This window comes from Calypte anna, chromosome 4B, assembly GCF_003957555.1.
Source record: "Calypte anna isolate BGI_N300 chromosome 4B, bCalAnn1_v1.p, whole genome shotgun sequence".
NCBI classification, from domain to species: domain Eukaryota; kingdom Metazoa; phylum Chordata; class Aves; order Apodiformes; family Trochilidae; genus Calypte; species Calypte anna.
Window position 1 is genome coordinate 9111073 of NC_044249.1, and position 24045 is coordinate 9135117.

General features: G+C 45.2%; 1 protein-coding gene across 4 annotated transcripts; it reads left to right on the plus strand.

The window, feature by feature from the left end:
* Positions 1 to 2475: 2475 nt before the first annotated feature.
* Positions 2476 to 22357, plus strand: PPM1K (protein phosphatase, Mg2+/Mn2+ dependent 1K). 4 transcript variants are annotated; one of them, XM_030450434.1, is made up of 8 exons: positions 2565 to 2672; positions 5656 to 5658; positions 6236 to 6726; positions 7438 to 7538; positions 15338 to 15503; positions 16023 to 16167; positions 17182 to 17316; positions 17774 to 22357. In XM_030450434.1, the coding sequence occupies exons 3-8, from the start codon at positions 6287 to 6289 to the stop codon at positions 17903 to 17905; spliced, it is 1119 nt and encodes a 372-aa protein (XP_030306294.1). In that variant the 5' UTR covers positions 2565 to 2672; positions 5656 to 5658; positions 6236 to 6286; the 3' UTR covers positions 17906 to 22357. The 4 variants fall into 4 exon arrangements, with proteins under 4 accessions (XP_030306293.1, XP_030306294.1, XP_030306292.1 ...); XM_030450433.1 differs by lacking the exon at positions 5656 to 5658 and having other exon boundaries at positions 2476 to 2672; positions 6233 to 6726; XM_030450432.1 differs by lacking the exon at positions 5656 to 5658 and having other exon boundaries at positions 6212 to 6726.
* Positions 22358 to 24045: the final 1688 nt, after the last annotated feature.

A 24045-nucleotide genomic window follows, 5' to 3' on the forward strand; every position in this document is an offset into this window, starting at 1 on the left:
AGTTTGGGCAACAGCCTGATCTTAAATTTGGCTCCCAGGCCAAGGGACAGAGATTCCAAGTAAGTTTTCCCCCAGTGCCAAGGTCCATGCTGGCAGCTGCGCCATGCAAGGGCTGGACATGAGAGTAGGCAGCCAAATGCCCAGGGCAGGGAAGCTTGTGGAGCTTCCCAGAACATTTAGTCTGGCAGCAGCCATGCACATCTTTCCCATGTGAGCTCACATTGAAGGGTCACCTTCAAAAAGTGCCCTAAAAAGTGATAGCTGTTGCCAATGATATGAAGGTCAGTGTTAAGAGAGGGTGGCTACTTCCCTTCACCACAGCCATGGGATGTTTTCTAGTCTGTTCTATCTGCTAGCAAACCTAGACAGCACAGAAAGAGAATTAGCTAGGAATGTACCATAGGATACAATTCTTCACTTATAAGGATAGAAAGCATGGTGAAAAAACAAGCTCTCCCACTTGCAATGGCAGGCATTGAGGCACACTAGTGAGAAAAGCATGGTGTTCAGAATCAGGTTGCTCTGCATACCCAGCTTCATCAGAGAGCTAATACAGAGATTACAATGGACAATTTATTTTCCACCCACCCAAGAATCACAGATGTTGTGTGTTCAGTTACAGTGCTGAGCAGGGCAGCATGCTAGCACATAGGCAACCCACCTCCCCTGCCCCCAGCTGTTTGTTTTGTTTTCCAATCATATGAGCCAATCTATTAGGCTTTTAAAACACAAAGATATAAGCAATCAGAAAATAAGAAGGGAGAGAGTCACAGAAAAATATGAGCAAATTGTGGAAGGACAAGAAAACCAAGCAGAATGGCTAGCTGGGGGATGGAAAGGTCAGGAACATGATGGAGAAGCAAAACCAGAAACAATAAGCCAGAAAAGAATGAGAAATGTAATCTTGCAGGAGCAGAAATTCCTTGTTGGGAGAGATGGAATCTAGGAAACTTAATTCATCCTTTAAGGGGAAAATATGCAAGGGCAAAGTCCAGATTAACTGCAGTTGAAAATAAAAGCATGGTGCAAGTTCCTGCTCTTCCTGTTCCTGAACTGTTTTGCTTCAGGCCCTCCAAGTGCTGTCAGAGGCTGCTAAAAGTACCATGTCCTGCACTGTAGCAGCAGATGGGGATGCCCAAGCCCAGGGTCTCAGGGACAGCTCACAACAGACTTGAAGCAACCAAGCTGGTCCTGCCTGGGGAGGCAGAAGGTGACCTGTTGGGAATGAGGGTCTTCTCCAGCAAGGAAACAAGGAGCAGCAAGGTGAGAGAAACAGCAGAGAAGCCTTACCCCAGCTAGCACACCAGCCAGAGAAGCCAACCCCCAAAGGACTCTCTTGGGAACCATTTTATACTGAGCACCATGGGCAGGAACACTGTGATTGATCCATTTGGGTCTCCTGACCCATCCTCTCTTCCCATGAGCTCAGCTGCTCCCCATTCTCACTGCCACATCCACAGCTTGGCACCTGCTGGTGGGGACCAGGCAGGGGTTTTCTATCCTGGTCCTCTCAAACCGGGACACCATGATGGGTGGGAACTTCACCAGACCACCATGACCTCTCAAATATGATGGACAGATTCTCCAACTCCCTCAGGATCCATGGATGGACCCTATCAGGTCCCATAGACTTGTACACCTTCAAGTTCTTTAGATGAACATGAACCTATTTTCCTACAATGGGTGGGTAATTTATTTTCCCAGCTGCTCCTTTCAGCTTCTGTGGCCCTTGTAATGAGGCTAGAGGACTTGCCAAAGACTGATGCAAAGATGTCATTGAGAACCAAGTTTTTAAGAATCTGTACTTTTAGTCAGGAGACTAAAGAACGTGATTCCCTGAAATACTGAGGCCTTTGTGAGGTCCCTAGTTGGGAAGCTGAAATAACCTGTCAGTCTGTAAATCTGCAGGTCCAAACAGCTCATGTTTTAAGAGGCTTTTCATAAGGTAATGTCAACTACAAAGAAAAGAGAATACAATGCTCTTGAAACTTAAAACCAAAATCTTTGTTACCTCACAAATATGTGGGATAAACTTGACAGTGACTTCCCTAAGTTCCCAGGGAAACACATCAGCTCGCATTTTTCTCTTCAGGCTTCCGTTTTCAAGCAGTTTTGTCTCTGGTGCACAGCGTGAGGTCAGTGGGAAGGTGTGTTCCAAAGGCTTTCGAAATTCAGAGCCACCCGCTCTGCCTAATTGCTCAAAGGTCACAGACTCTGCCAGTAGCACAGCGCCCTGGCAAATGATCTCTTTAAACAGACGTCTGGACACGGGTCAAATGAGAAAGCAGTTTTTTAGGTTTGGGTTTTTTTGTTTGTTTTTTTTTTTTCATAGCAACAGCCGCCAGAGAGCAGCATTCCTTCCTCTCATCCCCTCCCCTCAGGGCCTCAGGGGGGCAGCTCAAGGCCAGCGACCGGGCGGGGCAGGGGCGGTGGGGGAGGCTCGGCCGTCCCGGCGGTCGCCATTGGGGCGGCGGGGGGCAGGGCTGGGCCTCACCGTCCCCGCATCCCCCGATTGGCCCGGAGGGCCGCGGCCGGACAGCGGGGCGGGGCCGGGGAAAAGGCCGCGGGTGGCAGGCGGCCCCGCGCCTCTGCAGCCCTGATCGGGGGAAGCGCCGCTTCTCGCACCGCTGGGACGGAGCTCCCCGCCGCCGGCTGACCGGGCGCGGAAGGAGGTAAGTGCCACTGCCTCAGGCAGCCCGGCGGCCTCGCCGATGGTCAGCGCCGAGGGAGGCCCTTTCACTGCCCCGTCTGCCCTGGGGGGAGGGTAAGGGAGGGCACGGAGCTCCCGGCCGCCGGGGGGAGCGGAGCAGGGAGCCGGGGCTCGGAAAGGTCTCCGAAGGGATTAGGCTGGGCGGAGCGCGGGGCTCACGACTGTGGCTGGGAGCAGGGAAGAGCGGGGAGCCCGCCCTGGGGCGGAGGCGTGAGTCGAGCCCGCTTGTTGGCAGAGCTGCTCTCCGGCGGCGACAGATACCGGCTCCTGAGCAGGGGAAGCGAGCGGCTGGAGAGCAGAGCCCCGGCTGCGGGGGAGACGGCGGGAGGGAGGGAGAAGACAAATGGGCACCGCCGGTCTCGGGGGCAGCGGCCGCCGGGGCTGCGCCGCGGGCCCCTTCGCGGGGCGGGGGCTCCCAGAAATCACTGAAAGTTCGGGCTTGGAAGGGACCTCGAGAGCTCGTCCAGCCCCCCCGCCCTGGCCTCTCTGCGTGTCCTGGTTCTCCATCTGCTGCGGGGGGTGTCTGCTCTGCCGGCCCGACACCCGGCCCCCGCTCTGCCCCTCCAGCCTCGCAGAAAGGCGGAGGAGCCAGGAGCGAGCAGCGGCCCCGGCCCTGCCCGCCCCTTCCCGGTAGCCCGGAGGAGAAGGCGCTGCACGGGGATAGCTGTGCCGGCCACATCGGCCCCGCCTCAGGGGCCCCGGAGGCGCTGCGAACGTAGGGATCTGCGGTACAGCGAATAAACCCAGCACAGCTCCCTCCACCGTTCGCGTAATTCCTAGCTCTCAAATACAATACAGCTGCTGCCTGTGCGGTTTATTATCCAGACAAGGGGCGAGGTTATATTGCCACAGATTAAAATCAAAATCTCCACTTATTTAAGACGAGTTTACCACAAGTAATCTACAGAAGTTCCCACATCTGTTGGGTCTGCCAAACATACCAGACAAGGGCCTTTCTTCGTGTTCAGAAATTTAAATTCCTTTTAAAACACGATCAAGGCCCTGGGGCAGCAGGCATGCCTTCTGTCTTCCGGGTTTCTTACTTTTCCCCCCCTCTTTCTTTCTGTCTGGAACATTTCCATCTACCAAGAAGCATCCAGCCTTGCTTGGTGCCGGGACAAAGGGCACCATGCACGTTGAGCTCCCGTTTAATTGCTCACTTCATTTGCATTTAGCGTTTTATTTCCATGTCTGCCTGTAGGAGTTATTTTCTTAAGGGTGTACAGGTAAATAGGATCAGGTGGAGCACCTGGAAACAGATTTCCACCTACAACTGCCTGTCTTGGAGTTTGGCTTCACCACAGTGCCCCCCTTCCTAATACCTTGGTCTTGTTTTGTCCGGATAGGCTTGCCCTGTGTTTGCAAACCTATCACTTAACAGGCTGTGCTTTTCTATTTGTCCAACTGAAAGCACAACTTTACCTCACAGAAACCAAAGACCAGGTTCCTGCTCCTCACGTACAAAGACATTTAAAAAGCAAAACTGTTTTCAGTATTTATAATTTCCTGGGTAAAAAAAAAAAAAATAAAAGGTCTTTTGAGAGCTGAATTTGATAGGGAACAAATTCAAATAGCTTGGGATTTTGGGTTAAATTTTCTGATTGATGCTGTGGAAACTGAGTAATCTAAATATAGCTAGCATTTCATGTTCTCCTTCCAAGCTGACAGAAGTAAAACCAAGAGTGGGTTTTGCTAGTTGGCAGGCTTTCAATGAGGTCTTGCTACGTTTCACAGAAGGAAGTGAACATACTGTTGTTATGAGTCAAGGATAACAAAAGAAAAAGCAACTCAAGCAAGTAAATCAGTGTTTAAATGCCTGTAAGTATACCGAAACAAGGAAGTGATGGGGCTGTCACCCCACAATAAAGTGGAAAATCTTAAAATTCCAAGGGGTCAGTTCCAGTGGTTATGTGGTTGCCTAGCCCTCATATGTCTGGTGCAACAGCAGTGATTGCCACCACACTTGGCTTTTTATCAAGTTGACAGTTACTTTCTAAGTGCTCAGTAAAGAAACCTTTCATCATCTAAGAATTGCATGAAAGATAAACCAAGAGCATCTAAAACAATGTGCTTTGAGCTGTGAACAAGTTCAATGAGGCCCCCAGAAAGCTCATCACAGCCATTTTCAGCTAAACCAACCAGTTACTATGTTTGCTCTGACTTTTTTTTCAAGCACCCAGATTTCTTCCAGTAAAAAAAAAAAAAAAAATTAACAAATATTTCTGACATACAGATGCAATTGTGATTGGCATGGGGAAATTACAATGGTAAGGCACTCCAGGGCAGAATTACAGCATTTCTGGGGTAGATGTTGTTCTTTGCTGTTTGATTAGATCACATTACCTGGCTGTGGATTTGGGTTTGAGTTTTTTTGGTAGTCACTGTGAGCTTGCATATTTTTAACCCCATTTTTATGCCATTTAATGCCTCATAATTAAATCATAATTTAGCTCTCATAATTTCACTCATAATTTAGCTCTCAGCAAGTTTTGAGAAAGATGGTTAGCAGTACTTCACTTAAAACTTCATGTGGTGAGTTAGTGATCTGATGGTCCAGTTCAGATTACTGCAGTGCAACAACTGCTACTTACTACAAACTGCATCCCAGCCTGTTGGACTTTCATCAGTTCAGGTGTTACTCTACAAAAGGTTAAACAACTCAATCTCCCTACATTTTACAGCATGATAAATGAATCATCATTAGCAAATTTTTACCTTTGCTGAGACAAGTGTTGTGTTTAATTTTTCTGGGCTGGGATAGAGATCTGAGGAGCCAGCAGATCTTGCTTGCCTGTGTTAACCCAGGGTTAGCCCATTTCAGGGTTAGGTGGCAAAGAACTTCATGTTGAACAGAACAGCAAAGAGTTTGCACAGGGTTTTCTTTGGGGTAGTTTGTGTATGCAGGTGTCTATGTCCATGGAGACACTGTAAGTGGTTGTTCTAAGACAGCCTAGGAAAGTCTCAGATCATTTCATGGGCCTGTGTTGAAAAGTATTGTTCAAGTCCTCAATAAAGGTGACAGAACTGAATATCAGGAGCAGATGGAAAAAAACTCTTGAAAACTCTAAGCAAGTATATTACTCCCTCCTTTCTGCCCCTGGGAGCCACAGTGTGGATGTTTCAGCAATTGTCTGAAGAGCATACACCATAAGCTCATTTTTTGTGACCTTGCCTGATATTTTCACAAATATTTTAGCTGTCACAGAGCCAAGTAATTTCCACCCTCATCTGCTGCATCACAAGCAAGCTGATATCTCCGATATCCTTTGAAAAATTCAGGATATTGTTGGGTAGGTGCCGAGCAGAAATGCAGTACCTTGATCCCTCTGCCTTATTCCCCAGTAGGTGTGGGCTGCTCTCTGTTGGACTGCTTCATGCAGGTGGCTCTGTAGTTTTTTCCAGGCCAGGGCTATGCCATGCAGTCAGCAGGCTCTGGGGGTAATGTTTCCTGAACGATGTTGCTGAAAATTCCCCGTCCTGTGCTTCTTGTCTCCTGACCAGTTTTCCTCTCTCCTCTCAAAGGAGTCCCTGCAGCCGCCTCTGTTTTATTCCTGTGAATCTCCGTGAAGACAAGTTATGTCAACAGCTACTTTAATTAATCTGGTACGAAAGGGAGGGTGTCAGGTGAGACAGAGAGCCGTGCTGACCTCCCGCCTCCTGCAAGAGGAGAAGCGCCCGGCAGCCGCGGGATACAGCTCCACCTCCGAGCACCGCGCTTCCCGCTTCGATCCCGAGGGCAGCGGGAGACCGACCACATGGGACACCTTCGGCATCTGGGACAATCGCATCGACGAACCCATTCTCCTCCCACCAAGCATAAAGTACGGGAAGCCGATTCCCAAAGTCAGCCTGGACAAGGTGGGCTGTGCTAGCCACATCGGGAAGCGTAGGGAAAACGAAGACCGGTTCGATTATGCCCAGCTGACCCAGGATGTCCTCTGCTTTGCAGTGTATGATGGACACGGGGGGGCGGCAGCAGCAGACTTCTGTAATAAATACATGGAAAAATATATTAAGTAAGTGTGCATTGGGCATGTCAAGTGAATTAGAGATTCCCTCCTTAGGACTGAAAGGGAGCCAGTGGGTTGTGCAGAGCTGTTATTCCTCCTAGGTTATACAGCCACCTAGCCCCAGGGGACAGCAGAATAGTGGACTGGAGCAGCCCATTACAACAGGCTTGCAGTAAAATATGTATTCTCTGTGATGCCTGCCCCACTGAGCAAGCCTGCAAAGAAAAGAGAGGAAAGTACAACTGTACCCACCTTCCAGGAAAGGAACGGGAACACAGAGAATGGGAACAGTGTGCACTGACTGCTCACAGATGGGGTCACTGTGACTGCTGACCTATGGCTTGCTTACACTCTTCTGTATTTGTGTGGCACATCCCTGAGTGTTGGAAGAAGAACTTTTAGATGTCTACAGAATTATGTGATTAGTATTGTAGACTTATAGACTGTCAGGTTGGAAGGGACCTCAAGGATCATCTGGTCCAACTCTTCTAATATGATTGGATGAGATGTCTCAGCACCTCATCGAGCAGAGGCTTAAAACTTTCCAGAGTTTTAAGATGAGTAATAAGTAGCAGATCATTAGAAAAATCTTACTGCCTTTTTACTGAAATCCAGTGTTATTCAATGCATACAGGGAAGAGATAAGGCCATGGAAGAGATTGATCAAGGTGTATATTCCTTGGAAAGAAATTTAATTTTTTGTTTGTTCCTTTCCAGAGAATTTCTTGCTCAGGAGGAGAACTTGGAAAATGTTTTGAACAAAGCTTTTCTGGAAATACACATCGCATATGAAAGGCACGTTCATCAGTCTGCTGATGGTAGGTAAAAAAATACTCTAGTTGTATTGGTGTAGAGAATAAAGTTTTTCTTATTTGCTCAGTATTTTGTAGTAACATGCAGAAAAATGCCTGAAAACAGTTTTACTTAGCATAGGGTTTTGCTCTGGTCACTTATTGCAAATGGAAAAAATTATGCTTTACCTCCTTAAAATGAAAGCTATAATAAGTCTAAATCAGATTTACTGGGAAGTTATTAATTTCTATGTTAGAATAACCATCAGTGAATTTCTCTTAGTATGATATTGCCAAAGGAAGTGTTTGTCAAGTTAACAGAGTGATTGAAATTTGCAAGGAGCATGACTTTACTGTGCAAGAAACCTGAAAGGGGGTTTTAATTTTGTTTTGGGGTTGTTTTTTGTTGTTGTTGTTGGGGTTTTTGGTTTGTGTGTGTTTGTTTGTTGGGCACTTCCTGTTTGTTTGTTCTTAAAAGCTGTTCCTGTCAGTTAAGAAAAACATAGTCAAAAGTTCTCCTTTCTAATTTGGCTACTGAACATAAGCCAAAATCACAGAATCACAGAATTGTCATGGTTGGAAAAGACCTCTAAGATCACCATGTCCATCTGTCAACATCCCCCCAATAAAATAAAATAAAATAAATTAAAATAAAATAAAATAAATATATCTGTATCACTGTGTCCACTAGAGCATGTTCTCAAGTGCCTCATCTACCTGGCTTTTAAAATAACTCAGAGAATTTATTTCATTAATTAAGAAATTAATTTAATTAATTAAAACAGGAAATTACTGCAGTTGACATTGCTTCTGTACAAATAGATTCACAGGAATGGCTGAGTGTGAAAGGGAAAAACAAAAGCAGTGAAGAGGAAAACAAGGTTGGCTGTGGTAAGGCTGTGGTAAAGCTGGCACCAGCCCTTTTAGACTCCTTAGCCTTGGCTAAGTCAGGTCCTCATATGAGTATCTAGAGATTAAGTACATGTGCAATTCTAGTTTTGGAAACTGAAGCTTATACAGGGAAACTTGGGAAGGGAGATAAAGGTCTCTACCCCAGTTTTGTCACAGGAGTTTCCTCAGGCATGAGGTACAATCTTAAATTAGCTTAAGCAGACTTAAAAAAACAAACATCAAAAAAAATCAAACCAAAACACAAAAAAAAACCCCAAGCCCCCAAACCAAGACGCCAACAAAACCCAAACAAACTGAAAAAAAAACCAACAAATAAAACCAAAACAAAAAGCTAACAAAACAAACAAAAAAAAAAACACAACCAAAAAACCCAAACACAAACAAATCCACCAAAAAAAAAAAAAAAAATCCAACAAACCAAAACACCCAAAAAACCAAACCAACAAACCAAAAAACCCCAACAAATAGAAAAAAAATCCTGAAATCCTGTTCTAGCCTGCTAGATGCAGGGGCTGGAAAAATGACCGAGGTCATTTTAGAAGAGAGACTCTTAAAGATTTCTTTCCAGGAAGGACTTGAAACCCAGAAGCTCTTAAAGATTTAAGTGGTACACTATTTTCAAGCCATATACATGTATTTTTTTTTTAAAGCAATTAATGAGTACAGTCAAGTAATAGAGCTTCCTGCACTTTAGCTGCTAGCTGAATCTAGGCAGACTCAAATATTTCCTGTCTGGAGAGGCAGCCTGGCTGTTGCAGCACTGTGAGACATGCACACTTTTCTCATTACCTGGTACAAACTAAGGTGTGGGGGTAATCAGCAAAAAACCCTCCTAAAATGTAGACTTTTAAAAGGGGGGATTCAAGCTATAAAGATCATTTCCCCATTGTATCCCATTTTATTTATTTTCTATATAGAAATCCTGTAAAAAAACAATGATTTGATAAAAAAGCCTGGAGTAATTTTTGACCTGCAGGGTGAGTTTTAACTGAGTTTATGAGTAGACCAGACAAGTTTTTTATCTGAGGGTCTCCTTGCAAAATACATTTTCTTAAAAGCTCAAACTGAAGAAAGCTTCTGCATACAGGCTTATGAACTTCCTTGGATCAGGACCTTTAATTTTCACTGATGAAGATCTGCTATAGTTGTCCCCTGCCTGTCCCCTCTTGGTTTTGCCCATTGAAGTGGCCTCTTGCAGGAGCCAGTGGGACCTAAAAGTGCCCCCTGCTCTTGACTGGTTGTCCAGCTGAAAATCAAGCTACAGGGCAAACAAAAAGTGGGGTAATAGGGTGCAAAACCAAGTGTGGATTTCTGAATAAATTAAATTGCATATTTGTGGTTAGAATAATTCAATGCTGTTGACTGCTTAGGGTGGGTATTTTTTGTTGTTATTTTGAAAGTTACATAAAATTTCAGTGCTTGGCATGTTATCCTCGTTAGAAGTCTACTTCCAAACTTACTCATTTTCCCCCCAAAATTTCTGATAAATCTTGGCTAATCTAGATGTGATGATCAGGACTATTGCTAAAGAACCTTGAACATGGTGGCTGGTTGTGTAATACTGAGTACTGGGGACAAACTGGATGCTCCCCAAGACTGAGCTCCTTTTGAAATCTGGCTGTAGCTGACAAAGTGGAAGATTGATTATAGGTTAGTTATTTTACAGTAGATGACCCTGCCAGAGTTCACTTCCTTCACTGTATCTGCAAAAAAAGCCCAGTGCATGTATAGGATGTACAGACCTCCAAGATCACCAAGTCCAACCTTCAACATAGAATAAAACCCCACCATGCCCACTAGAGGAAGTCCTGAAGTGTCCATCTACACATTTGTGGAATACCTCCAGGAATGATGACTCCACCACCCCCTGGGCAGGCTGTTCCAGTGTCCGAGATCTCTTTCAATAAAGAAATTCTTCCCAGTATCCAGTCTAAAACTCCCCAGGCACAACACCTCTGCTCCATTTGTTATTTACTTGGTAGAAGAGACCGACCCCTCCTCACTCCATCCTCCTTTCAGGCAGCTGCAGAGAGCAGTAAGCTCTCCCCTCAGACTCCTTTTCTCCAGACTCAACAACCACAGTTCCTTCAGCTGCTCCTCACACGACTTGTTATCAAAACCCTCCATCAGCTTTGTTGCTCTTCTCTGGATACACTCCAGCACCTCAATGCTCTTCTGGTAGTGAGGGGCCCAGCACAGGATTTGGGAGCAGCCTCACCTGTGCGGAGTACAGAGGTACAATCACTTCCCCAGTCCTGCTGGCCACACCACTTCTGGAAGTGGTGTCCTGTTGGCCTTCTGGGCCACCTGGGCACACTTCTGGCTCATGATGAGCTGGATGTTGACCAGCTTTGAAAGTGTGTGCCTAGGTGTTTGAAGGAACCTAAGTCCCGGGACAAATCCTTACAGCCAAAGTTGCATGGATTTTTTTTTTACATGTTTCTAATACTATTTAAGGGGTCAAAACTTCATAGAATGACACAAATTTAACAAGTCTAGAGGTGCTTTCTGCTCCTTGTTGGACCACCTAGCTTTGCCTTCAAGGGCATGGCCCTTTGTAGGTCAGAATACTTGAAATTACAGATAGAAAATACATAGCCTGCCTAATGGTTTCCTGTGAGCTGTCAGTAAAAACAAAAGATACATGTATGTGTCCCAGGTACTTCTACTGTGTCTGCTGTGCAGTTCATTAGTGCTTTTGGAGACTGTTCCAGTATCCTCTCTGATAGTGATCTGCATCTGTTGTTTCACACAAAAGCCTAAGAAACCTGGGACAGGCAGATCTGGGATAGTCTGTCTATCTAAATTCTTCTTAATCATTAGCAGCTTGGAGACAGGCTTGAACACTGCAGCATGGTGTTTGATAGCTCTTAAAATGCATTTTCATTCACTTCCACATGTTTAAATATATCCAGTCACTTTTAAGTCACTCCTAAACATAAATATAGGACACAGTAAGGAAGCTCACATCCAACAAAAAATCATTATCAGCTGGACAACTGTTAACACAGGTGGGCAGAATTTTCTGATACTTTTCACCAGCTATAAAATCTGAAATGTAAAGGCTGCCCAGCTGTGCTCAGCAAGGACAGAAATAAGGAAGTGAATCACATGGTTGAGGAAATTTGAGCATCTCTCTGGAAAATGTAAGAGAAACATTGTCCTGGTATAATGCAGTCCTGCTACTGTTAACTGGGGTCCCCTACTCAGAGAAAATAAGAAGGAGTCTTTCCACCAACCTCCATGTTCAGTGCACTCAGCTCTAATCACATTAGCCACTCACTTCTGGAATAGCCATCCTATTAAAACATAGCCAGGTATTAACTGGTATATCTGTATTTGAAAGGCACTCCTGGAGCCTTACTATGCTGAGCAAACAGCACAGGTTATTTGAAAATAACAGAATTTTAAACGTAATGGGCTTTTGGTTTTGTTGTGGGGTTTTTTGTTTTTTGGGTTTTTTTAATTTACCATACAAATGGATGATTTTTATGTTAACCTGCAACACTGAGGAAAAGGGAGAGCTGCTGAAATTGTACTTCAATATTTCAGAAGCCCATCTGCATTACAAAGGCAGACTTTTTATCTAAGGGCCCTGGTTATTACCTAATAAGGTTAGGAGATACTAATTACAGTATTAAAGGGGCATTTCTTTTACATAGTTTGCCATGGGTCAGAACAATTCATATACTTACATTCAGTGCCTCTAAGGTGTCCCCATTTTAATTGACTTAATTTAATTTGAACTCCCTATTTTTGTGTTAAATACAAATACATGTATATAAATAAAGAAATTACCTTGAGGAAAGGGATCAGGCCATATTCAATGCTGAAGATGTTCTTCAGCATGGCCACTCTTGCCATAAATGGCTCTCTAGCATTGATACAAATCTTCGGTTGATTCATTGGTTGGTTTCTTATCTCCACAGAAACCAAAAGCAAACCCCAAAAAGTTTCTTTTGTTTTGGCTGAATTTAAACTGGGTTTTCCACAGGTTTCTCATAGTTTTAGTGAGAGACTGAGAATGCTGACAATGCCCCAAAATACCACAACTGATTTATCTATGGCAAAGATGCATGCATAAGCCTCAGTTAATTCCTATATGAGCTGCAAAAGCCAGTGCAGGCAAACCAAAGAATCTGGTGTGCTTACTGCTCTGCTTGTTTACTGCCCTGTTCTGCAGTCCTTATCCTTTCACCTCCAGTGTTGCAGGTTTATTGTGTTTGCACAAAGCCTCTGGGTGAATTTCCTATTTGCCTCTGTGTGCGTGTTATTTGTGGCAGACACTGTACCTGGTCAGCAGCTCTAGAACTGGAGGCCCTGGACACTTTATGCTGGGCTTCAGTGAAAAAGAGAGATCTGCTTAATTTTGTCCCAGGTGAAGGAGTCCGGCGGTTCGTAGCCTGGACTACTGGAAGGTTCCCACATCCTCTTTGTCACATTAGTTGAGATGACTTGCAGTAGAAGTTGTCCAGTGAGTGTTAAGAACCTATTGAAAGATCTTAGTTTTATAGTGATATAGTTAGGAAAAAAAATAAACTCTTTAATTGTTAAAACCAGTATCTGTGATGCTAAATTGTATTTTGATATTACTAAATAACCAAGAAGCATTTGTAGTAAAGCATTAGAAATGTTATCCCATCATCATTCCTGTGTTTTTGAGCTGTGCTAGAAATCACATCATGCCTGTAGCCTAGTGTGTGTTCTTGCACCCCTCCCCAGATCATGAGCTGGTTCCAAAAAAGAGAGAGTCAGAAGCATCTATTTTTCTAGGAGTGCTACTTAACTAATAAACTCTTCTAAAGTTCAAGTCACTATGACCAGTTCCACAAATCTGGACCATATGTTGTCTTGGTCTTTAGAACCGTCCCCTGGTTTCATGATAGTGACTCTTTTGCCTTGAAAGATGCAAATTCATCTGGATGTCCAAACCTTTTCAGTTATTTATTAACTAAAGGCCACAGAACTTTTTCAGAAACTGCTTGTGTTTGTCAGCATAGTTCCAAAACCAAGGAATGAAATGGGAGAGCAGTGGCAGTTCTGAATTAATTCTAACGTCTAAATAAAATGTATTTTCTATGAAATAAAAAGATAGTTTGACATAGGTTCTTAGTTTCACTTCTTTTAACTGCTGGTTAAAACAGGTATTTTACTGGTCTTACTAAAATTTCTAATCACACTGGTAGTTGCTAGCATCTTACTTTATTAATGTGCCTCAAAGGGAGCCTACACTGGCCAAGCCTGTGCTTCAAATTACAACCAGGCTGTCAGTTCTTACCTGAGCAGTCAGCAGCTACCAGCATCTGGATAACTTTGTATAAGGGAGCCTGCATGGCAACCCTAACATAGTCCAAGATCTGACCTAGGTCACCATGGCTGATGTTCACCATTGACATCCTGTTTAAGTGCATAGCTAAACAAGGTCCTCACTGCAGTAATAATACCTGTTTTAAACAATAACACAAGCTTAGTTTAAGCTGTTTTGTGGTTATGCATATTCCCCCTCCTCCTAACTGCTTCCACTGCACAGCAAGGCTCAATGCATCTTTCAGGGCTTTGTGCACTTCAATTTACTCCCAACCCTGCTTGACTTCTGGGGTGCTGAAGCCTCACAGGGTTGGGGAAAGAGCCAACCAGGATCCCAGAGGACTCACATTTCTCTTTCCATAGTACACAGGGGGTTGTGCTGCTGTTTGCTGGCAGCGGGTCAGCGATGGGGCTGCTTGGCATTCCTCTGGCTCTGACAGTTCTGCTGCAGATCCATTCTGCCTCCCTGGAGCCAGGGCTGCAGGGCCAGGGTAGGAGTGTGTGTAGTTTGAGCTGAGCTCTGCGAAAGCAGTGTTGCAAAGATCTTTACCTGGCAGTTACCTGAGAACAGGAACAGAACTGCAGATTCTCATTCCCGAGTTAGCCCAAAACACCTCCCGAATTCATGTGCTTTTAAAACCTGGAAAAACTGAAAAATGCCAGAATGCAGGAGACCTACAGAGGGCCTCTCAAGGGGATTTGCTTTGACTGTGAATGCAAATGTGTTCTGGGCAATAGCTTGTCCTAGACAGATGTTTGATTGTAACAGCTCAAGTTTGCTTCCAGGCACCCTCACTGGGTTACCTGGGCATATTTTGCAGGATGGGAAGGTATTAACTGTAAAATGGGACTGCTCCTTTCAAAAAGCCAACACAGAAAAGGAAGCTGGAGAAGTCTGGCGTGTCCTTCGGCATAGATAAAACAGCAGCTCTTTTCTGAAACAAGCAGACTCACATTTCTCCATTTCAAGCACCTTTTTCCAGAGCACTGTAGAAACTCAAACTTGGACAAGTTAATCCAACCAGATTCCTGAACACAATCAGTCAGCTCAGCTTTACCCTGTAGGAGGAGGAAGACAGCAGCTAGGGCAGGCTTTGTTGTGGCCAGGGCAGTCACTGTACACCCCTGTCAAGTGATCCCACCAGTGCCCAGGGCAGATTGCCTGGAGAGACACTGCCAGCTGAGTGCATTGGTTTGCAGAATGTAGCTTCAGCTTTGCTCTGGGGGCTCCAGCAAGACCCATAATTCTGTAACTTGAGGTGAGATAGTGAGACAGAAAAAACATTTGCTTCCAGCTGAAAGGAAGTCACAGTAGCTTGGATTGCTTTTATTCTACTTGCCCTCTTTGCATGGAGCCATGCTGTTGCACAGAAATATTTGTCCTTTCGACTCTCCCTCTCTCCCCCTCTCCTCTACATGCATGTGTGTTTGCTGTATCTATTTTTTTTATATATATATATATGTATATTTAAACTTAGAAGTAGTTAGTTCTTGGTAATGTAGCATACAAGTTGTCATCATTTTACCCATTGAAATTGTTGCTGTTGTAAATGAACCCATGCTTCAAGGCAGTGCTAAAACTTCTCTCTCTGATGTGACATTTTTAGCAACTTTGATGAGCTCTGGCACCACTGCAACAGTGGCTCTGCTCCGGGATGGCATCGAGCTGGTGGTGGCAAGTGTGGGAGACAGTCGTGCTCTGCTGTGCCGAAAGGGGAAAGCCATGAAACTCACCACTGACCACACCCCAGAAAGAAAGGAGGAGAAGGAAAGGTACCTGTCAGCTGATGATGTGGCTCCCCATGGGATGGCCTTCGTCATGGCCTGCTTGTGTTCTGCTGCTGGGTTGGGCCTGGAAGAAAGCAGAGAATTGAACATAACACTGCAAGACAACCTCTGAGCTGGCAAAAAGCAGTACAGCCCCACTTAATTAATTTGGCTCCAGGAATGTAGAAAGGCCCATGTAAAGATAAAGTGCTTCGACATTAAGATCAGCATAGCTAGGACTTGGTACAGAGCTGTAACCACATTGCTCAGACTGGTCCAAGACTGTCCAGTTAGAGCCAAGACCTGAAGCAAAGCACTGTGGTTTCCAGGTCAGGACTCAACCCACCAAGCCACATCCCTTCTGTGGAGCCCTTCAAAAAGCACAAGCTGACCCTCAGTCTCCCAGCTGATGTCCTCTGTACCCCATTCTGCATCAGGAGCTAGTGACAGAAACTGCAGCTAGAGATGGTGTAATGGTATGAAGCACTAACTCATGTTTGCTTTTTCTTTTGTGTCTCTGGACAGGATTAGGAAGTGTGGTGGCTTTGTTACCTGGAACAGTCTGGGACAACCTCATGTCAATGGTAGACTTGCAATGACACGGAGCATAGGAGATCTGGAACTTAAAGCCAGTGGTGTGATAGCTGAGCCAGAAACAAAAAGGGTTCAGGTAAAAGAAGGATTTGTTAACAGCAACAGCAACACTGGGACTAAGAGGCATCACCTGATGCAGGTGGTGGTGCCCACATGCCACGTGCCCAGGTGAAGCCTGATGGCCAAACACTCTTTTTTATTTGTGGTGAGGTAACTGGAGACTAAGTCTAGTTAAGCCATTTTAGATTAAAACTAACAGGACCAAAAAAAAAAAAAAAAAAAAAGGAATCTGGCCCTACTATTAGATTCAACCAGATCAACTTCTAAATCCCAGTTGTCACAGTACAATATAGGATGAGGGAAGAAAGCCAACACCTGAGATCCATTACTGAAATACAGAGGTGTTAGTCTGTTTGGGGCTTGTGATCAAATGAATACTTTTGAGGTTAATGCTGATATAAAACTGAGAACCAGGTGGGATATGGATGGGCTGTCATTGAAAAATGCACACTTGGGAGGATGGGAGGACAGGGCAGTTGGCATGTGTTTTGCCAGAGCTGTGTAGTTGTCCAGGAAACAAATGAACCACCTAGGGAGTAATCATCACAGTTGCCTTCAGTTTTGCAGGAAGAGTCTCCTCTCAGCTCATGCTCTGCTTGATACTTGCTCCCCAATGCACTTCCCAGGGCCCTGGGTCCTAATTAAATGCCACCTACTAGGCCTGGGGGTTTTAGAGAGGTGGCCACAGTGCCATCATGTCTTCTTTGAAATCCTCAGCTGAAGGAAGCATTTTGTTTACTGGGTAATGCATGGATCTGGTCTTTTGGCCACTGTGCATTCAGAGGGCTGCCTTGAAGATGTTCTCCTGCAGTACAGGGAACACAGTCTGTGTGGCTGATGGATGTGCTGGAGGTTTCAAGGGGCAGTCTTTGGTCAGCTGAGGTTTTGGGGATCCAGATAGTCCTTGCACAGAAAGCAGGGGAGCAGACAGCACCAACAGGAAAACTGCTTTGAAAGAGTGTTAAAAACACCAACTTTGCCTTGCATGGCTTGCTCCATTCCTTGTGTGTGCTCTGTGCCTTCACTGCAGTTGCACCACGCAGATGACAGCTTCCTGGTCCTTACTACAGATGGGATTAACTTCATAGTGAACAGTCAGGAGATCTGTGATTTCATTAACCAGTGCCATGATCCTGCTGAAGCTGCCCACGTTGTTATTGAGCAGGTAATGCCAGCCCTTTGCTTGCCACCAAATGCTTGGTATTGTTTCAAAACCAAAACATAACAAAACAAAACACAGCAACAAACAACCACATATTCAAATGAATTTAAATAGTCTGCTTGAGACATTCACTGGCCAGCCCTTGCCTTCCCCTGGGTATTGCCACACATTTCAATTAACTCAGCTCATGAGCCTCTGCACTGCCTGGGAGTGTGACTGCAGTTTATTCCTGTGCTGAAGATGTCATCAGCATAGACAGAAAGGTCCAGTTTCTCTCCAGGGTTCTGGATGGTGGCATATCCTATGGAAAGCTCTGGGGCATATCAGTGTGTAGTGTCAGGGATGGGAAGGGGGAAGGAAATCTGGAGCCTCAGGACATGCTGTTGTTCCATGTGCAGCCAGACACTGGCTTCATTTTCCAAGAAAGGTGATGATGCTGACACGTTGTTTCTTCTCTCAGGCAGTGCAGTTTGGCACTGAAGACAACAGCACAGTTGTTATAGTGCCCTTTGGAGCATGGGGAAAGTACAAAACCAGTGAGATCAACTTCTCCTTCAGCCGCAGTTTTGCTTCCAGCGGGAGGTGGGCGTGAGGACTTCCACTCCCATCTTCTCCTGCATTAATCTGGACTCAGTGTGCTACAGGAGTGCACTGCCATCTGTTTGGAGGCTGACTCAGTGTCTTGTCCATCTCTTCAGTTCCCATTGCTGTAGAGGATGCCACTGCTCCCTCGGTGCATAGTGCCCCATTGTTGCTTATGGCTGCTTGCATTTTGCTGCAGTTATTTATTCCAGTTGGCATTGAGGCAGCTACTTCTTTGGGTTTGTAGGCCCAGCAGCTCTGCATATCACTTTGTTCACACAGAGAAGGCTCTGAGCTTTCACTTAAGACTGGAGGAGCTGCACAACTGTTTCATACTTACTTATATTACCCAGGTCCCTTAGGTACCTGGCAGCTGTGTAAGTCTGAATATCTGAGCCACACGCTTGCTTACTTGTACATTCATACACAGGGAAACAAATGCACAGGGTTCTTAGGTAGGCAAAAAGCAGGTTTGTTGTCTTCCTCTGCTGTGTAGCCACCCAAAACTCCCCTGTGCTTCACGAGAGTTAGGTGGGAAATAAGGAACAAGTTTCACAACTGTTTAAATTCTGATGCCAGTGGCATTTGGTGTAGCTGAACAATTTCCTGAGACAGTGCTGCTTTGCAGGGCTTTATGCTCTCTCTTCCATCATCCATGATCCTCTAGCTCCAGGGAGGCAGAGCAGGCTGGGGCCATGTGCTGTTGGACAGATGGGAATGGTTCTCCACTGGGTCCAAAGCCTGTGTGGTATCTGTGGACCACATAGCAGCTCCTTACACTCTCTTCCCTTTGGTGTGCCAGTGCTTGGCAGGACTACAGAAGGAAAAAGCTGCACATCTTTGATATCCAGAGATGCTCATCAACTTGAATTTTTAAAATTTTTTTTTTTTTAAGAAAACCAGCTAATTTCAATGAGTTTATTCACTAGGGGTCTTTGGATGTAAATACTGGAGAGGTTTTTTCTTCAGATATATATGAGGGTTTTCTGCTGACATCCTCTGCTGAAGGATTTCTTTCAGTCATGATCTCCTGTATCTGTTCATGGCATGCAGGGAGCTGTAAAATGCCCAAAGCAAGCAAGTTAGGAGAGAGCATTGTACTAACAGAAGATAATTTTTGTAAGTTTTGGGTATTCTTTCCAGTAGGTGTCAGATATTCAGACACCAGAAGGCTCTTTTATACTTGAAGGGAGAGTTTCCACTTCTGTTTCTGGAGGGAATCTGCATCCAGTGAGGAATGGGGTGGGGAGCAGAGCCCTGAATCACTGCTGTGACAAGGACTGCAGGTGAAGATCTGTCCCAGTGTGCTGTGGTCAGACCTCCTTCTTACTCTGCTTCACACCAGGCATGCATGCAGCTTTTGTGGCCTCTGGGTCACCTTGTTGCAATGAAATACAGGCAAGGAATTAGGCTGTTCTCAGGCTCCCTGCAGTATTTTTCATTCTGTGAATTGTGCTTCCAACAGCACAATTGTAAAAACCAAAGCTGAACAGAAAAAAAAAGTGAAAGAAAAGGTGCCTGATACCAAATCACCTTGCAATAAGGAAAAATATTTCTGAAGTGCCTAGCCTGATTCTCATTTTTCCAGTGCAAAGTACACATCTTCATTGCTTTTAGTCCTTGTGGTTTAGTCCAGGGTAAAACCTTAGGCAGTGATTCCACGTGTGTTTCCTTGCCTCTGGTCAAAGGCCTGGCAACACCCAGCAGAGCCCAGTGTTGTACTGACAGCATTAAATTCCAGGTGCTGAGAGAGCACTCAGGTTTTGTTTCCTTACTTGGGGTATGACATGGTGTGTATGTGTATATTCAGTTTAGAAGCAGAAGGACCCTGTGAGTCAGTCTGTGTACATCTGTGTGGTGCTGGGCTCATGCCCAGGCCTCTCTCACAAGTGCATCACTGGTTTACAAGAATAATTTTCCTCAGAGCTGGAGTTCAGACTCCAGCTCAGGGCAGAACTGGTGGTCACAGTCAGAGAGAAAATATCAAGAGTGCTGGGGATGCCTGTGACAGGTATACCTGGATTTCAGTGGGAATGCAGTCCCTGGAAATGGATGGGAGAAAGAACTTGACGTGCAGCACAGTTCATCCATGGAACCACTTAAAGGTACTGAAGTTGAAAATGTACCAGTAGGCACTTTGTATAGCTACCAATACATCTCACAAATAAATGAGCACATCCATAAAATTAAAATGTGAGCCATTATGCTCTAAGCAAAGATGAAGGAACAACTGACAGATTATAGAGATGCATTTCTTAGGCACAAGTTATTCCCTGCCTGTTCCCTCTGGTTTCTGCATCCAGTTCTGCAGTACATGAGCAACTGATGAAGATGAAATGCTTTGCCAAGTGGCCCGATGTTCTGCCTGTTCTTCCTCCCTTTAAGAACAGAGGAACCTTCACACTCATTTGTGTGGGTTCCTTACTTCATGCTGCACATGGCAAAACTGTCAGCTTGAAAAGCATTTTGTAGAAACTCTCCATTGCCAGGACCAATGGTCTCAGTCTCCTGAACCACAACACTGCTTTTTCCTACCAGGCTGACTCCACTAAGATTTAGTGGCAACTACACAAACACTGACTGTTTTTCTTTTATAAGTTGGGAAAAAACTTCAATTTCCTATGGGATGTTTTTTTCATCATTTGACACTACTGACTGCAGTAATTAGATCAAGTCTCTGCCCTTGCATTTCCCTTTTGGGGCTGTTTTAACACTTGATACCATGTTGGCAGAGTGTGCTTTGCTAACACATTGATGCACTGAGTGGGAGACAGGTGTATGCCACTGAATTTGGAGTACACAGAGTAAATTTGGAGCCAGTGGAGTAAAGCATTGTTAGGGAAAATGTCATAGTGGTACCAGGGGCTCAAATCAGCAGTGACACTTCAAGGTCCAGCCAGCAAAACTCTTGACATAGGGTTCTCCACCAGAGCTGGGTACTGCTTACCTGTGATGAAACTCTGTAGGGTTTTCTATCCAGTCAATAAGCCTCCTGCTGCTTAGAGCAGAGTTTACCCCCTGGGGACCAGCCAAAATTCTCTTGCTCAACAGAGAACAAACTGTCCTAACAGCAGTTGCCTACCGGAGAGGTTTATTACTGAGGGATCACTTGAAGTAGCTTTCAGTTTGAATGAAGTTTAACAGAATCTCAGTTTGCTCCCTCTCTTTCCCGTGCATTTATTTCAATGAAAAGAACAATACTTTTTATTTCTTACAGACTGAACTAAACTCTTAAGGGTGAACCACTGAGCAAACTGTGGCAAGTATTTGCTTTTTTTCCCTGCCTTTTAGGGATGGATTCAGAATTCCATTATCTCTGGTAAGAGTATCTTTTGGCCTGAACACTGGCCGTGGATCAGTGGTCTCTCTCACAGGCACTGGCAGGAGGATGGGCTGTGGGTGCAGAAAGGCAAAAAATGCTGCCCTGCTGGGTACTATTTTTTACTGTGAGGATGTGGACAGCCCAGAGAGCCTCGTGTTGCTACAGGATTTATTAGGAGAGGTGCTGAGACTGCAGTGGAGTTCAGCCTTTCTGCCATGTGGAAAGAGGCATTTCGTGCTTTGGAACAGGAAGGCACAGAAATGTCACCTGCAGCCTTGATTTAAGAGAGCTGACATATCTGGAAGGTGAGCACAGTGCAAGAGACTGAAAGGGGGATGAGATCCAAGAGTTTGTTTAACACAAAGTCCTCAGTACAATCAGTCCCTTTGGGTTGAAAAGGTCAATGCTGGAGAATAATTGTGGAGCACAGTTTGTGGTTGAGAATGGGGTTTTGGAGAAAAATCAGCAACGTAACTGCTGTTTGCACACTTGCTAGAAATGAAAAATGTGAGGAGCTTGGACTCACCGCAGAATTTCCCCCAACTTCCACAGGATCAGGGTGTCAGATCACCTCTTCTGTTTCAGCAGGCAGACATGCTGTGGTCAAAGGCACTGGGATTTCAAGCTAAGGGAGAAGCTCAAAACAAGAGATACCAGTGGAACTGGTTTAGTATTATTTTTTTCTTAGATAAATTGAGTTGGGCACTGCTAGGTCCATTGATCAATCACCCAACCAGCTGAATGTATTGGGATAGCAACACTCCAGGTATTGCTCGGTTCTGAAGCTGCTGTTCTCAAAGTGGAGATATCCAGGGGGGTGTCCTCTTCAACCTGGATATCAAATGACTGAGCAGCAGTGTGTGTGTCATAACTTTCTACAGATGTAAGTGCAATTGTGTACTTTGTTACAAAGTCTGCCTTAGGACTGTGTGTAATTCCTATGGTTTGATGTTTCTGTTTGATGTAATCAGTGTCCATAAGTAACCTACTTCTTAATTTTATAAAGGTATCCATTTTGCCTTTTTTTTTTTTTTCTAAATGTTTGTTAATTTTCATTAACTCAAAGCTTCAGAGGAGCAGATAACTCTGTACTGAAATGTTGAAAATAAATGGAATGCCAATAAAAACTTGGCTTCTAGAGTTCTGTCATTACAAATGGATTTTTCTTCTTCAACTGTATTTCAAACTACCAGAAAAGTTTCTACTCCTTAAGCTGGATTGTGACTGTCCTGCTAGGCCTGGGCCTCAGCCCCTGCCATAAAAAGCTTTTGACAGCCAAGGCTTTGCCTACAAAGACATTTATTCCCCAGAGGTAACCAGAGCAAATTACCATCTGTCTGTGCTCCATCAGCATCCATGGGCTTTGCTGCATGGTTCTACCTTGCTGATTTTGTCTTTTATATTTTGATTTATTGTAATATCAAGAAATAGGAATGCCTTCTGTCTAAAGCAAATGCATCTTTAAAAGAAGTATTATTTTATGAAGTAGAAAACCACCCCAGGTAGTTGTCATGGTGAGCTATATCATCCTATGACACAGTGGAAAGAAGCAAATTGGGCCTCCTCAATATAATAATGTATTTTGGCTTCTGCGTGGATTCAAGACTTTCCAGTTATGCGAAGAGAAGTGATAAGGAGAAAACAGCAGCTTAGGGCTTTCACTCACACACACAAGTAACCCTGAGATGACTATTATTTTTAATTACTACTGCTTGTAGAGCTGAACTCAAACCTAGTTTTACTCCCTCGGAAGGGTCTAAATCTACCCTTTTCCAATTCAAAGCCATTAACTCTTGTCATGTAGCTACACACCCTTATACAAAGTCCCTCTCCAGCTTTCTTGTAGGTCCCTTGGTACTGAAGATGCTATAAAATTGCTCTGGAGCCTTCTCTTCTCCAGGCTGAACAGCCCCAGCTCTCAGACTGTCTTCATAGGTGAGGTGCTCCTGCCCTCTGATCACTTTTGTGGCCATTTGTAGGCGGGTTGGCTGGTAGGTAAATTTAAAGAGCTTGGGTTCTGTGCCAGGGAATCATAGATTCATAGAATCATAGAACTGGCTGGGTTGGAAGGGACCTCAGAGATCATCAAGTTGATCCACTACTGCTGCGGTTACCAGCCCATGGCACCGAGTGCCACATCCAGTCTCTTTTTAAATATCCCAGGGATGGAGAATCCACTACTTCCCTGGGCAGCCCATTCCAATGTCTGATCACCCTCTCAGTAAAGAAATTCTTTCTAATGTCCAACCTAAACCTCCCTTGGCACAACGTGAGACCGTGCCCTCTTGTCTTGCTGATAGTTGCCTGGGAAAAGAGCCCCCCCCCCCCCCCCCCGGCCCTCCTTTCAGGTAGTTGTAGAGAGTGATGAGGTCTCCTCTGAGCCTCCTCTTCTCCAGGCTGAACAGCCCCAGCTCCCTCAGCCTCTCCTCATAGGATCTGTGCTCAAGTCCCTTCACCAGCCTGGTTGCCCTCCTTTGGACCTGCTCCAGGACCTCGATATCCTTCCTAAACTGAGGGGCCCAGAACTGGACACAGGACTCGAGGTGTGGCCTCACCAGGGCTGAGTACAGGGGCACTCGTACAGGAACCCACCATACATCTTTGCCCTTCCACCTGTGCTTCCACAGGAGTTAGGAAATGGCTCCCAGTTAACTCTGCAGCCAGCATGGTTCTCCTGTCCCCAGTGTCCCTAAGCTGCTGGTTCCTGTGTGCCCTCAGGAGAGAAGGGTGCCAAGCCCCAGCACCTCCTCGCTGGCTCCCTGTTCAGGGGCACTTGGGAGAAAAGCCTGAGGAACAGCAGTCCTTGCTGCCAACATGGGGTGCTCACA

Bases quoted from the DNA above. Each gene is read 5' to 3' on its own strand.
- PPM1K (XM_030450433.1), top strand. From the start codon at position 6,287: ATGTCAACAGCTACTTTAATTAATCTGGTACGAAAGGGAGGGTGTCAG. The intron at 15,504-16,022 runs GTACCTGTCAGC...GTCTCTGGACAG, and splicing joins AGAAAGGAGGAGAAGGAAAG to GATTAGGAAGTGTGGTGGCT. The intron at 17,317-17,773 runs GTAATGCCAGCC...TTCTTCTCTCAG, and splicing joins CCCACGTTGTTATTGAGCAG to GCAGTGCAGTTTGGCACTGA.